The sequence below is a fragment of the Leptinotarsa decemlineata genome, unplaced genomic scaffold (assembly GCF_025532065.1).
Source record: "Leptinotarsa decemlineata unplaced genomic scaffold, Ldec_3_MD MMD2_tig00003736_RagTag_RagTag, whole genome shotgun sequence".
NCBI lineage: Eukaryota > Metazoa > Arthropoda > Insecta > Coleoptera > Chrysomelidae > Leptinotarsa > Leptinotarsa decemlineata.
Window position 1 is genome coordinate 3,378,493 of NW_027412593.1, and position 15,849 is coordinate 3,394,341.

Consider the following 15,849-nt stretch of genomic DNA (forward strand, 5'->3'; position numbering starts at 1 on the left):
CATATATTCTCGTAAAAAAATAACTTGCCAGAAAGACTTAATGATCCTATTAAAATCAATAAATGTTTTTGAGTAATTTCGACCAACATTTTGTACCTAATAATGAGTTATTGAATTATTATAACAGTACTTCAAAAAATAATATGTCTACTGACAAATTTCGTTTTGAGCCGGTAACAGAAAATATTGTTTACAAATGTATTTTAGAAATAAAAACAAGAGCCATAGGTTCAGATGAATTAATATAGATATGTTACTTCTTTGCTGTCCTATAATACTACCATATCTCACTAATATAATAAATTCATGTTTGCAAAATAATATATTTCCTGAAATGTGGAAGATTTCTAAAATACTGGCTCTTCCTGAAATATCTAATCCAAATACTCTTAATGATCTGCGCCCCATTAGTCTGCTACCTACTTGTTCAAAAGTATTGGAAAAAATAATGAGTTTTCAAATCAAATGCTTTTTAAATTCCTTTAATACTTTACCAGTCAACCAGTCGGGATTTCGTAAAGAACACAGCTGTACAACTGCTCTCTTGAAAATAACTGATGATATTTTGGAAGCTGCAGACAAAGGTAACACGACTGCTTTGATACTTATAGACTTCTCCAAAGCTTTTGATACTATTAGTTATCCAATTTTATTTGCAATTTTGAACTTCATCGGGTTCTCTGAACCTGCTATAAATTAAATTAAAAGCTATGTTAAAGATCGTTCACAGTTTGTAGAAACTTCGAAGGGAAAATCAAGCAGTGAATTTATTAAATTTGGAGTGCCTCTGGAATCTATACTTGGACCCTTATTATTTTGCATATACACTTGTGATCTAGTTTTTGTTTTAAGACATTGTAATTCACATATGTATGCGGATGACACTCAACTATATCTATCATTTAACCCTAATGACGTTGCTACTGCTAATCAAAAATTGAATGAAGATTTAGCTCGTCTTATTTCAGCATCTGAAGCTCATAATCTCAAAATTAATTCAAACAAAACTAATCTGCTTGTTTTTGGTACTAATCGTAGCTTGGTGGAGAGACATATTAATATTGTTATTGGTGATACAGTAATATGCCCCACGAACATGGCAAAAAATTTAGGTAACGAAATGGACGTGAATTTAAGGTTTACAAGACATGTCACAAAATGTATTCAAAGAAGTTACATGAGTTTGAAAATGCTTTATCCTCATCGTCATTTATTATCAATAAGTTTGAAAATAAAATTAACAAATGCTCTTGTGTGGAGTCATTTTGCATATTCTGATGTAGTGTATGGTTCATGCCTGGATAAAAAAGATATTTTAAGAATTGAGAGAGTTCAAAAATCATGTCTTAGGTATATATATATATATATATATATATATATATTATTAGAAAATATGACGGAATTTCATATAAACTTAAGGAAACCAATTGGTTAACTATGGAAAATGCACGTGTTTTATACTGGGCTACCCTCTTTCATAAAATATTGATTAACAAATGTCCATCATATTTGTATATCAAAATAAGATTTCGTAGCGATGTACACACTCTAAATTTGAGGTTTGAAGGGTTACTTTCTCCACCGCCCCATCGAACCACTCTATATCGACGATCTTTCAGTTATAATATATATATAGTTTGTACAATAATATTCCACAAAAATATAAAGTTAGTAAAGTTTCTTCATTAAAGTGCTGTTACAAAAAATATCTCATCGCTGCTCAATCATAAAGCCATGGATTTCATAGATTTTATACTTCTGAAAAATTTTCAGTAATAAATTTAACATGTTTTCTCTCTCTCTCTTTCCTCTCTCTCCTTCCTCTTTTTTATATCTTATTTATTCTTTGTTTTTTCTCTCGGTTAGTTTTTTCTTTCTACCAGGCTAGAACTAAGATCAACAGCACCCTTCCGGTACATGTTGTTTCTAGCCTTATTTGTAGTTTTTTTTAAATCATTTTCATATATTGTATTTTTATTGTATTTATATGAAACTACAAATAAATACTATTATTATTATTATTATATTCTATTAACTGTAATTCCATTGACTTTTCTGAAACTTTTGATAATGTTGATAAAATACTGATTCCACGCAAGTCTGTAAACTCAGTAATATAACTTTTTTTCGGCAAAACCTTAATCACTGCAGTCTTCCACACATAAGGATAAAAGTTTTCAGAAAGATATATAATTATTATATCAAGTTCAATTCACATCCCGTAGTACTTGTACTGATCTCACAAATAGTTGTGTAAACAAATACGTCAATAACTTCTAGAAACTCAAAATTCTCAAACTTATAACAGTAACCTTTTTTTCACGTTTTGTTGCACCGTTAACATAGTTGCGCATATCTTTATTAAATCGTAAATGTGCTGGAGATTTTGTCTTTTTTATATTTTTTCAAAGCTTTGTCTCTTGTACTAATCATTTGTTGTATTGTTTCAGTCAACCATAGGGCTCTAGGTTTTGTTACCCTTGATGTTTTATAATGTGCATACCTATCAAAAATATTTGTCAGAAAATTAATCAAAAAAATAACAGATCAGCATCGAAGTTTTTGAAAAGTATATGTGTACAAATCTTGGGACCTACCTTTTGTCCGTCTACTCTTACTTTGTAAGCTACCAGCAAATGGTCCGTAATACCATTTGTATTCTGAAACCGATCGCGTTTCTTGAATTATCGTTAGGTCAAGAAAAGGTGCTGTATTATTTAATATTAAGTGCGGTCCCACTCCATTTCCATATACATAACGCGGCCCTGAGAGTGCTTTTTTACCACATACGGCACTCTTACAGTTTCGACGAGACACCGATGTTGCCCTCCAGGAGATATTGAATCCGTTGTGATAACGAGCAGTGCCGAATTTATTGGCACTATTCGTTCCCCACCCTTAGGCTCATACAAGCTAATAAGCCTGATGTAGTCCTTCTCGACCACCAGAGCAAAACGATATTTGTCATGGAGTTATCAGCTCCTGGCGAGACGAATATCGTCAGAAAAGAGGAGGAAAAACGGATAAAATATCGAGATTTTCTCTTTGAACTCAGCAGACTCTATTCAGATCACTCTGTCAAGACAGTTGTTCTGATTATTGGACTCCTTGGTGGAATGATGCCCTGTCGAATCTCAAAATCATGTCGGCTTGCCGCACTTGGGCAGAAATATCAGCCGAACAAATTCAAAAGGCTGTCATTTTGGCTCACTGCGCTTGCTCAGGGCACATGATTCCCGGACCCAATGATCACTTACTTCACGGTGTTGGAAGTGGTTGTTCGTTGATAATGCTGGCACATTTTCCCGAATGTATCGGGGATCAGGGGGAAGAGGCAAAACTAGATTAAAAATGATTATAATAATAAAACGTATTCATGCATCTGATGTTACAAGCATACAAAGAATATTAAGGTGAATGAGCGGAGTGCAGGCAAAGCTGATTTCAAACTTGACCCCCAAAGTAAAAGAAATACAATACATACATACAGTCGCGAAATATAATTATTATTCGGTCACCAAATCGTTTCATTTCGACAAATGATCCACGGTCAACGAGGGAAAAGTGAGGTAATCAAACAAATGCAAATTGAATCTTTTTGTTTAAGTTTCTCATTGTGTAGGATCTGAATTCACTGGTCAGGAGATTGCAGAATTCAGCTGTAAGCTGATAATAAAAACATAATATCAGTGTTCGTGAATGACCAGGACCGACCTGTTTCTTGTGGAAAAGCTATTGATATTCGAGAAAGTTTTCAATTTGTTCAATAATGTGGCATTCCAACTTCCTGGCTCTTTGTGAGTAAAAGCACTGTTCTCTAGTTGCAGCCAATGTAATTCCTTCATAACCGGTGATATTAGGTTGTTTCAAAAGTTTTGTCCGTTTTTATGAGTCTACTTCAAACTGTGATATCTCAGTGAATATTTATTCAATTCAAACGAAATCAGCGTCATTTGCCAACTTAAAACAAGTCTGGTAATTCCGTCAGTATGAAAATTGTGTGCTCGAGATTCGGTTCATTCGACGAAGTCCGTTTTTGCCAGATCCTGATTGGCAATAGGTTTACCGAAATACTTAAAAAATATTAGTCTCGTGGTGACAGGTCTGGGGAGTATGGTGATGAGGCAGAAATGCAACGTTCAATTCGTTTGATTTTTGAACGTGATTTGTGAAACATGTGAAAGAGCGTTGTCGTGTTGACAAGTGTTGGCAGCTGCTGACGTCATTTTTGGTGAATTTTGTCGAGCTTCTCACAATAGAAATCTGCTGTGATTGACTTTTTTTTTGTATCTTGGGAGCTGTCTGACTTGTCCATTCAGTCCAAGTCTCCAGAAAATACTGCAGCCTCTTGGGCTTATGTCGTTCATTCTCTCATCTTCTCATGACACCCATTCCATCAGTCTGGTTCCCTGTACTAGTTTGTACCGGTTCCGTGTTGGATGTTCGTCATATTCTTCTGGGCGTCATTTTGTACGTCCATATATTGCCTGCCTCCTGTAATTCACTGCCTCACATTCGCATTCTATCCCTTCGCTGCATATTCTGCAGCTGAGGTGTCCGTTGCACAGCCCCATTTCATTCAGGTGTCCTCTAAGCGGACAATGACCGGTTAGTAACCCTGTAATTATTCTGAGGCGATCCCTACTATATTGAAGTAGTTCATCGGTTCTTTTCTCGGACGGTTCCCTAACGAAGGTTCTACTGTGTTTGTTGCCAGGTACTTTTGTCCAGTACTCTGTGTGCTTCTTATTGGTCCATGTCCTAATCTGGTTTCGTACCAATGATTTTGGTACCCCCAGAGTTGGTTCAGGACGAATTTTTTTGACCTTTGATCTTGATTAAAATTTTTTCCATTCAGGGAGAAGACGGGGAACTTTCAAATTTTATTTATAATCATAATTTGAATAACTTTACTGATTTTCAGCTTGGTGGAAATTTAGGTAGCTTTACTCTTATTTTTTGGTCTAATTTGACCGAACTAATATCAGTTTGGAATAAAATGATATTTTAGAGTGAAATGTTTTGTATAAGTCATTAATATAGAATAGAAATACACCATCTTTTCCCAAAAATGCCACGAAAATGATCTGTTATCATTTCATAAAACGATGAACTAGATGAAAATAGCTCTGAGGGTGTTCAAAGTAACCTCCTCGAAGGTCAATCACGTTCAGGCCTCAGTCGGAGTGCAGAATCGCTCTGATGTATTCAAATCATCCATTATATTTCAATATCAGGCTTCATGAAGGAACATTATTCAAAGTTAACAATGAATTTCAGACACCGCACCCTTTTCACTTTGACAGGTGGAACTTCACAATTTAGTTCATGTCTTGTTGGGTGATGGTTATTGTTAGCGGATTATAGTCGAATTGAAAATGAAAACTATAGAATAACTTAATCCTTCTTATGAAAAATTGATTTGAACATGTGGTGAACAATTTAGGGGCGTTTTCAGGAGCTCTCGAAACGGAAGGCTGGAGCCTTCAAAAATGGTAAGAAGAGAAAAAATAATAGTAGGATAAAACCCATTAAAAAAGAAAGAGAATGTGATAAAAATGAAAGGAAAAATAAATTACGGACGATCCGAGTTCGGGAAGTGGGAGAGGGTGAGTTTTTAAGGGTAAAGAAAGTTTTATCTCGAATTTCGACCAAACTACAAGTCCTATGGAAAAAAGTTAAATGGAAAAGTTGAATATGTTGTTTTTTTTAATTTTTTTTTACGAAATTCGGTGAAAAATTACCTTTTTATGTCACAAATACACATATAAAATATTTATTTTCTCACTATATTTTGATAAAATATCAAAAAGCTCCCTAATTTTCAATCGAAATTCTTGCATCAAAATATCAGCTTGTTTGCAAAAGGTTTGTGTGCTTTTTGTTCGTGGAAATCTCTACTTTCTGATGGTCTGAAAAATGTTTTGAGAAAATATAAACAATCGAAAAATACTCAAAGATACAAGAAGATGCTGATACGGACATAATTGAGACTTCGATAGAAATTGCCAGAAATATTATTAAAACTGTCATTGGTTTGAGATATTGATCTTTTGATCCTTTTGAATCAATTATATTCGAATAATCATGACATTTATTTTCTCAAACAAGATTCTGGAAATGTGAAGGATATATTTTACATGAATTGAAGGGGTTTTTGGCTTTCTACTACTCCATCTCGATACAAATAAAAAAAGATGACAGTGTTCCATGTAAGTGCAATTTGTTATCATTCATACAAAGTAGAACTCATGTGAATGATATCTGATTTTTATTCCACAACGAATGTTTGAAGTACAAACTGAGTAGAGAAAAGAATCTTCTATATAATTCAGTGTCCATATGGAAGTATTTATTTCCTAGGAGACCCTAATCTATTCTTCCATCCTTCACCACATGCTCTGCCCATGCATAACCGTAGGAAAACCTTTCGTTATCCACTTCATTTTGCCCGCGCAGCTTACAGATCGCTATTATTTTTCTTTCGTTCTTTCCGTTTTTTCCAGTCCACTGTCTCTACCTCTAGACATCAAAATATTACATTTTCAACTGTTTCAAATTCACCCCAGCCATGAACATGGTTCTTTGGGTCTAGAGCCAAACTTCAAAAGGTAGCCGCCAAATTTTCCATGCCTAGGAACCAGCTGAGTGGCCTTCTGTAATGACTGGAATCTTACTGGGTCACCAGTGAGCTGTTCCGGTATTTTCTTTATTCATTTGTCACCCCTTGTGATGATCCCACCTGTCGTCACCACTTGTGGAAACTAAACTTATATATTTGAAATCCCTCCGTAGACACAAATATTATAATACGTATTGAAGCAATTACGAAAGAATCTTGAGTTCGGCGCCCCCCCCGAAATGGAGGTCTTTGGTTGCAGTTTGAGAAAGATTTTCAGAATTCGCAGACACTTCTTTCCAAAAGGTAACTATGCTAGATTTTGAAATAAAAACCGGCTCTAAATCTTAAACTACTATATCCAATGATAGATACAACAATGATAGATACAAAAATGATACAACAAACAGAAAACCAAAAATATTATACTGATCAAATATCGAATAGAACTCAAATTTTGTGCTTTCGCAGTAAATTCCTAGCATATACGAGAATGACTTGGCCGATAATTCCTGACCGCTACCTAACTATGACCCAAATACCTATTAGATCCACTCTGTATAGGTACTGATTTTAATGGCTAACTCCTTTTTAAAAATTCATAAAATGGTTATTCCACATGTACATTTACCTCACTCCGGTTTTTCTCTAGCTTGTCCCTGTAATCCTGTAGTTTACCCAAAAAAGTATCGTAGCGAAACTTAACTCTTCGAATATTCAACCCAGAAAACTATCTTCCATAACCCGCTCGTGATCGCTACCTTATTTTTCACTCGACTCCCCGATGACAACTGTTCTCAAAAATTTAACCCAGGAAGTGTATCTTCAAGTCTCAAAGCTTCGCAAACTCCGTTGAGATCACTGCCTCGGATCAAGACTCCGCGAACACTCTTCAAAGTCCAGGAAGACTATCTTCCAAAAATTCCTCGAACGATTGACTTCCAAAGCGAGAAAGACATATCCAGAATCCGCGGTTACCCTTGTCATAATGTTTCGTTACCTCCCTCAATCAATCGCAAGAAGTTATTCTTCCTCTCAGGTGATCTCGATTTGCCAAACTTGAATTTCACTAGTTCGGACTTCCATTCTCTAATATATAAAAGATTTGATATTCCTGAAACAACTACAAAAAAAGAATTAAAAATGGATAGCTGAAAATAAAAATTACATCAAGCAAAAATAACCTGAAATGAAATAATAGTGAGATGAAATACAAGTAAAAATGAAACGATTGAACAAAAAATGGAGAAATAAAAATGAAAATAAAAATAAAAAGTTAAGAGATTCCAAGTCACGTTAGTTCACGACATTTCGATTGTTAGTATCTACAATCGTCTTCGGATGATGACTGGATTGATTCCTTCGAGAAGTGACTATTTATGGGTTGTTCGAGTACTTTCACTTATCCCCGCTTTCCATTTTATTCCGCTTCACTGTTTCAGTGGGAGATAACCGTTTGGCGAGAGTTGGCCATTTTTCGCTTGATAATGGGTTTTCATATGTTGCGTATCTCTACACTAGCTTGGTTGAAAACGTTGTTGGACAGCATGTATGCGGCTTCCTTGAATTTTCTCTCAAACCAATGTTCCTCTCTGTGTATGATCTCAGCGTGGGACCACTCGATGTTGTGTTGATGGGTCCAAACATGGTCTGCTATTCCTGATTTGCTGGTTTCCCCTCGCTGTGTGTTTTTCTCGTACTCGGCAATGCGAACATTCAATGGCCTCTTAGTTTCACCACTCACAGGGTATCCAGTAAATGCAATTCTTGGAATCGCAGTCCGCGTTTGGTGGCTTGGTTTTCGTGAGGCTGTTCGGATCTGAAGCTGTTTCTGATGATGTACTTGGAACCAATTCTTCTTATCCTCTCCGATAATCCTCTGATGTAGGGAAGTGAAAGCACTGGCTGTGACGGCATCTCTTCCTTGCGATGTTCCTGTTGTCTTTTAGCCAAAGTTTTTTGTACTATAGCTTTGGAGTAGCCATTCCGTTGAAGATCATTTTTGATGATGTCTTCGTATTACAGAGCCCGAAAGCACGGTCTAATAGAGTCTTGATGATTCCTCTTTCAGTCGATTGATGATGTTTGGATTCGTGGTTCAGATACTGTCCCGTGTGAGAGGGTTATCGGTATACAGATGTTTCCTACTTAGTGTCGGTCCTCTTCACCAAAACGTCTAAGAATAGCAATTCCATTGTGAAAGTGATGGAAGGTCTCGTGCTATTGATGTGTTTCAGGAAGGCGTCTAGTTCAGTGTTCCCATGGTTCCATTATGGAGAAGCCCACAAGAAACCTCGAGTCTGGTTGATATATGTTGACGACACCTTCAACAACCCACTCACACGGTTCAGTATCTGAACCACGAATTCAATCACCAATCACCATCAATCGACTCAAGACTCCATTAGACCGTGCTTTCGGGCTCTGTGATACGAAGGAAGGTCTCGAGAAGGAACTGGACATCATCAAAAATTATCTTCAACGGAATAGCTACTCCAAAGCGATGGTGGAAAAGACTTTGGCTGAAAGACAGCAGGAACCTCGCAAGGAAGAGATGCCGTCACAACCAGTGCTTGTACTTCCCTACATCAGAGGACTATCGGAGAGGATAAAAAGAATCGATCCCAAGTACAACATCAGAACCTGCTTCAGATCCGGTAACACTATCCATAGCAGCCTCACGAAAACCAGGCCACCAAACGCGGACTGCGATTCCAAGAATTGCATTTACCGGATATCCTATATCGGTGAAACTAAGAGGCTATTTATTCTTTATTCTTCTTTATTTTTTTTCAATCGTTTTATTTTTACTTGTATTTTATCTCACTATTATTTCATTACAGGTTATTTTTGCTTAATATAATTGTTTTTTTCAGCTATTCATTTTTAATTCCTCTTTCATAGTTGTTTCAGGGATTTCAAATCATATTATATATTAGACAATGGAAGTCCGAACCATATTTCGCCAATGTATTCCCAACTAATTTCTCTGATGAGTGAATATTTTCCTGACGATGCGTCTAGCGAAGAACCCGCAAATGAATTTTATGAACAATCTCATGGCTGGCCGAGGCGAATAAATTCTATGATGCACAGACGCAATGAATCTGTCTATTCTCGAAACTACAAATACTAGAATACATAGCCTTTATGGTTGGTATTGCATTTCCGCGTCAGGGCCAACATGTCATTTCCAACTGTCCCACAGAATCTGTAGCGCGGCTGTCCAATTATTTCTGTATCTCGCTCTCTTTGCCATTTTTTGCTGATCCTTTCTTTCATTCTTATCATTTCTTCCCTGGATCACCAATCTTCTCAAGTAATCTGTTCCCTATTCGCCCCTTTCACGCTTCCTTTGTCCCTGTTTTATTATCCTCATATCTCCTCGCGAAGATGGTATCTGAGACAGAATACTGACTTTACAATTATCAAAAGGTATAAAGCCAATTTCTTCATCCACTCGAGTTTGTAATATGAGGACAGTTGCCCAGCTCAAAACCACTGATGAGAATCATGGCGAGTCACAATTTTGATGTCTGGTGTTGAATCACGAATGCTTTGGTTTTGGGCTCTGGTTTCAAGTTTATCGTACTACTCCCGAGATATTGGGATATATTTTCATTGTGGAACTTGAACATAGAATGAAAAAACTGCTTCTGTAAATAAACAACCAGCTACAATTTCAGCGAAAACAAAGGTCTGATAATTCTGAACCAATATTTCATTCACCTCATTTGTGTTACTATCCATTTTCAATATATTTCAGCAATCACGATTCATGTTGAATGAGTCAATTATTCGAAGTGTAAAAATGTGAGAACTGACTATTTTGACAATATATTCTTTGTTCCAGGAAACAAATGCAGTATCATCAGATAATTATCTCCAAGCAATAGATATCTGTTATGATAGACATGAGGTGCTTCCAATTCATATTCCTTCTTCAAGTACTGTGTTTCCAGGAAAGTATTTCCCAAAGATCTAGACCTGTCTTTCGAGGAAATTCAAACGTCAGTATTGATTCCAATGTTGATATAAATAAAAGTGGACAGTGGATATCTAAGAAAAACAATATATCCTCATTGAAACTTTACTCCCAGTTATCTGATAAGACTTCTTCTGACAGTTATGGTGATATACTTGTGGGAACACAAAAATTCGAACTCCTGAACTTCCTGAACTCTACCAATAATTCTCAACTCGATGATGAACTGGATGAGCCGACCACTGATGAAATTTTGGAGTTCATTTACCCCAAATCTTGGACATGGGCGCTGATTTTTTTTCACTGCGTTGTGTTTGTGGTGGGACTAGTAGGGAACTGTTTAGTTTGTGTCGCGGTCTACAGGAACCATAGCATGCGGACAGTGACTAACTATTTCATTGTGAACTTGGCCATGGCAGATTTTTTGGTGATTTTGTTTTGTCTGCCTCCTTCGGTAGTTTGGGATGTGACCAGTACATGGTGGTTTGGAGCAGCGATGTGCAAAATCGTACTGTATTTACAGGTATGTTGAATAGTTTTAAAATTTCGTTTGTCCTGAATACCTACAATGGTTCATTTATTCTATATTTTACGAATGAGCGAAAGATATGGCATCCTATCAAAATTTTAAGTCATTTGCAAAACTATAAAACAGAAGATTCATGACTGATCGATAAGATTATTATCTGAGTAGGAATAGATTATAGAGTTATCAAACCTGAAATTGTGGATGGAAACTTTTGGATACAATTTATAAGTGTAAAGATAAAGTCACAAAAGTGGCACATCGGTGGTATCTACCATTCTCCAAGCTCGAATCATGGAACATTTTTTGACACATTAGAGGACATTCTGAAGACATACTTTATAAGAAAAAAATGCCTCATGATTGGCGACTTCAATATGGACTATGAGGTGATTACTTCTCTACCAAAAAGGTCAAACATTTATTCAATATGTATGGAGTAGATCAAATTGTAAATACAAAGACACGGTGTACGCAGCATAGCTCCACTCTTATAGATCACGTTGTAACAAATATTGATTCTAATCGAGCAATTGTTCATGATAATCCAAAACTAACTGACTCCATCATATCTGTAAATTTCTGTAATGCAAATATCACGTTAGGGGAAACATTCAAGCAAATTAGAAAAATAACGTAGATACCTATCATAACATAAACACTGAGCTATTGTCCTGTAACTGGAATTTGAATTCAGTTAACGTTGATGTTGATATTGGAGAATATAACAAAAAACTGTCTAGATAATGTTGATCAGGTAGCACTAGAACATACTGTTAACATAAACTCAAATCAAGTCTCATACTATGATAGTGAATTGGAAATCAAAGCAAAGGAAAGAGATTTAGCTTATAAGAAATTCAAACAAAGTATTGCTAATGCATTCTTTGAATATTTTGTCAGTAGTATAGGTAAAATTATAAGCACTATAAATTCTCAGTCAGACTAGAGTTCAGTTTCGACATAGTAAATTGTAAATTGAATTATTTCAAACAGATAGACTTGCCGCAGTTGAAAAATATAATATTTTCAATAAATTAAATTATTAGATTTGAGATAATGAACAGTCTATTTCTAAAAGAGACATTCAACACCTTGGGGCATGTTATACTGAACTTTATTAATACGTCTCTTCAAACAGGACAATTTCTCCACTTCAATTTCTCACATCCCTCAAAATACTATTCTGAGAAAGATACTGGATCTTCCTCAGAAATCACCTGGCGTGGACCGTATATACACTTGCTTCTTAAAACAATGCGCTCAAGAAATGTCTCATATCCTATTTATTTTATTCAATGAGTATATCAAAGAAGGCTCATAGTTCCCATCTTCAAAACTGGAAATAAGTTATTGTATGAAAACTATCGCCCTATATCGAAACTCTGCTCAATTTCCAAACTTTTTAAATCAATCATTTGTATATACTTTGATGTTGGATCCCTAATCAATAATGAACAGCATGGATTTGTAAAACATCGCTCGATTGGAACCAATTTATTTATTTGTACTGAATATATCTTAAAGAGCATGTATAAAGGCTTCCAGGTTGATGCCATCTATACCGATTTCAGCAAGGCATTCGAAAAGATAGATCATGCAACTTCACTCGACAAGCTGGCGGAAATCGGTATACACGGTGATCTGCTAAGATGGTTTCAGTCGTATATTACAAATAGGTCTCAGGCAGTCACTCTGGAAAAATTTAGTTCTAGATTCATTAATATTACTTCCAGAGTCCCTCAAGGCTCCCATCTGGGGCCTCTTCTTTTCAACATATATATCAACGATATACCTAGTTTTTTATCCTACTGCGATTTTTTAATGTATGCTGACGACTTGAAAGTATTTCATACTGTGACATGTTCAAACGATTCACTCCTCATTCAGAACGACATCAATAATCTTATGAAATTCTGCGAGAAAAACTCTTTATTCCTTAATCTTAAAAAATTCCACTCTATTACATTTACAAGAAACAAAAATATTTACCACCACCAATATCACATACACAAACAACAACTAAAGAAAAAATCTGAAGTCAAGGACTTAGGCTGTTGGATTTCTGATCAGGAATTGTCACGACTTCCGTAATACTAACTCTGTTCGTACACTTTACATGGCTTATGTAAATAGTCAGCTGAGTTCTGCTTCAGTTATTTGGAACCTCCTGTATATCTTGTATATTGAAAGGCTTGACTCTATACAAAGCAAATTCGTCACCTACATCAATAGAAAATTCTTTAATAATCTCACTCTGATATCTTTGGCGGATAGACGCCAAAGAGCTGATATTAAGTTCCTATATAAAACAATAAATTGTTTGGGCAGCAGTTCTATATTGAACCAACTTTTGATAAATGTACCTCTGTACTGTACCAGAGGATTATATTCATTCCAAATAAATCAAAGTAAAACTAATAACTATTTGAATTCTCCTCTAAATAGGTGTTGTAAATCCTACAACTCCATATCCAAATCAATAGAGATTGATATCTTATCTAATTCCCTCGCAACCTTCACCACATATCTCAAACGTTCATACAATCAGCATTTTCATATCTAATTATTGTAATTTGAACTGAACTGCACAGTTCATAACACGATATTGCATATTATCATTTATCGTTATTTTCACCTCATCATTTGTGAATACTCTTTTTGAGTTTGTCCTGTTTTGTATTCCACTGAAAATGAATAACACTTTAAAATAAGCACAGTAATACCAATACCAAAAATAAATAGTACTCATAGAGCATGTTATTTTCGTCCTATCAATACTCTTCCAACCCTTGAAAAATTATTGGAATTAGCAGTGTATGAGGAACTCAACAAATACTTTGATGAAAACAGGTTACTTTTAGGTTGTCAGTCAGGTTTCAGAATAAAACATTAGTGTGAGGTTGCATTACAGTTCACAATAACAAATTGGAAAGAAAAAATGTATAAAAATAATTACGTTGTTTGTACATTCTTGGATTTAAGGAGGGCATTTGAAACAATAGACAGATATATAGTAATCCAAAAGCTCAAATATTATGGTATTGGTGATGTAGTTTTCAAGTGGATAAAAAGTTACCTGAGTTTGCGGAGTCAAATAAAAAAAATTAATAGGTGCTACTTACAAGAGTTAGTGAATGATTTTGGAGTTCCTCAAGGTAGTGTATTAGGACCTTTACCATTTCTAATTTTTATAAACGATATCAATTACGTAGATGGTGATTATGTGATCAACTTATTTGCAGAAGATACATTAATATATACCTACGTTATACGAAAAAATAATATTGAGTTGTACCTTGGAATAAATAAACTGAAACTTAATATCACTAAAACTAAGGCGATGATCATTACAACAAAGTATTAACCAAATAAAATTGGGAGAAACACAGTCAAAATTAAAATTATTGTAGATAATACAATTTCATTGAATGATCATGCTGACTATGTAATAAGCGAAATATCAAAGAAACTGTTTTTTTAGAGTGGCATCTGTATTATCAATGTATGCCAAAATAACGTGCTATAATTGCATAATAAAACCTCATTACGATTTTTGCGGGACTCTCTTATATCTCTTCAATCAGAACAAATTAAATCAATTACAAAAATTACAAAATCATGGAATGCGAATAATATTACTCTGCAATAGAATGGCACCTATGCATGATATGCTCTGTGGTCTAAGGTATTTCTCAACGATTGTATTATCAAATTATGATATTTATATTTGAAATAATAAATAAATTGCAACCAACATACTTAGTAAACCTTATAATCACAAATAGTGAAGTACATCATCATGCAATTCATTATAAAAAAACGATTCCTACATACACACACCTAAACTCGTTATATGAAATAACTCGCCTATAAACCAATGCGCTTTCTGTTTTCTTATGCCTTTCCGCACAATTAAAATCAGCACAAGAATGCACCATATTAATATTCAAATATATCTTTGAAACACTTTTGAAACACACACAAACTAAACTCGATAAAAAAACAAATTGTTCCTACGCGAGCTGTCAGCTAAGAAAAAGTTGAAACTGAATGTTACAAAAACAACCAGAATGGATCCGATATGACATACATTTTCAATGCCGAATAAACCAATAGATTGTTATATGGGTACTCCATTTTCTTGAGAAAATGAATTCATTAATTCATTATTTTTAAGAATGAAGCCAGCAAACCAGTTATTATACAATAATAAGATCGCTCGAATCCACGAATTGATTATAAAAATGGACAATAATATTTGCCTTGATAACTGATATAGTACAAATTATATCTAAATATGATTCTGAATAGAATTCAATGAGCTGTATTTTCAAATGGTTTTCGAATGCTCATGAACCCTAATAAAATAAATCAATCATGCATTCATGCTACCCACCAAAAAAAAAATTCAACGTTATTGTATATTAGCCATATTATCATCCAGTCAGCCAGCGCCCTCTGTAGTGTATCCGACAATGTGATCTTTCTAATGTCGATGGTTTCCACACACAACTTTGTATTTTTGTTAAAATGATTTCAAAATGAATGTTGAGCCTTGTTTTGTTAAAGCTGACTCCGACAACTTACAAGAATCGATTTTGAAATGATCGGTGAATTTTTCTTGAAAAATTTGCAATACGGTACCGAAATGAAGAATGAAAAATTGAAACGGTAGGTGGTATATTTAGTAGGTCCCTTTTATTTATATGACATTCA

General features: G+C 34.9%; 1 protein-coding gene across 1 annotated transcript in view; it reads left to right on the forward strand.

Moving 5' to 3' along the window:
- The window catches only part of LOC111512836 (orexin/Hypocretin receptor type 1), a 409,012-nt gene that overhangs the window by 73,993 nt on the left and 319,170 nt on the right, over positions 1 to 15,849 (forward strand). Inside the window, exon 2 of the mRNA XM_074178302.1 lies at positions 10,473 to 11,127. Within this exon, the coding sequence (XP_074034403.1) occupies positions 10,525 to 11,127 (603 nt within the window). The 5' untranslated portion in view covers positions 10,473 to 10,524. The remainder of the gene's footprint in view (positions 1 to 10,472; positions 11,128 to 15,849) is intronic.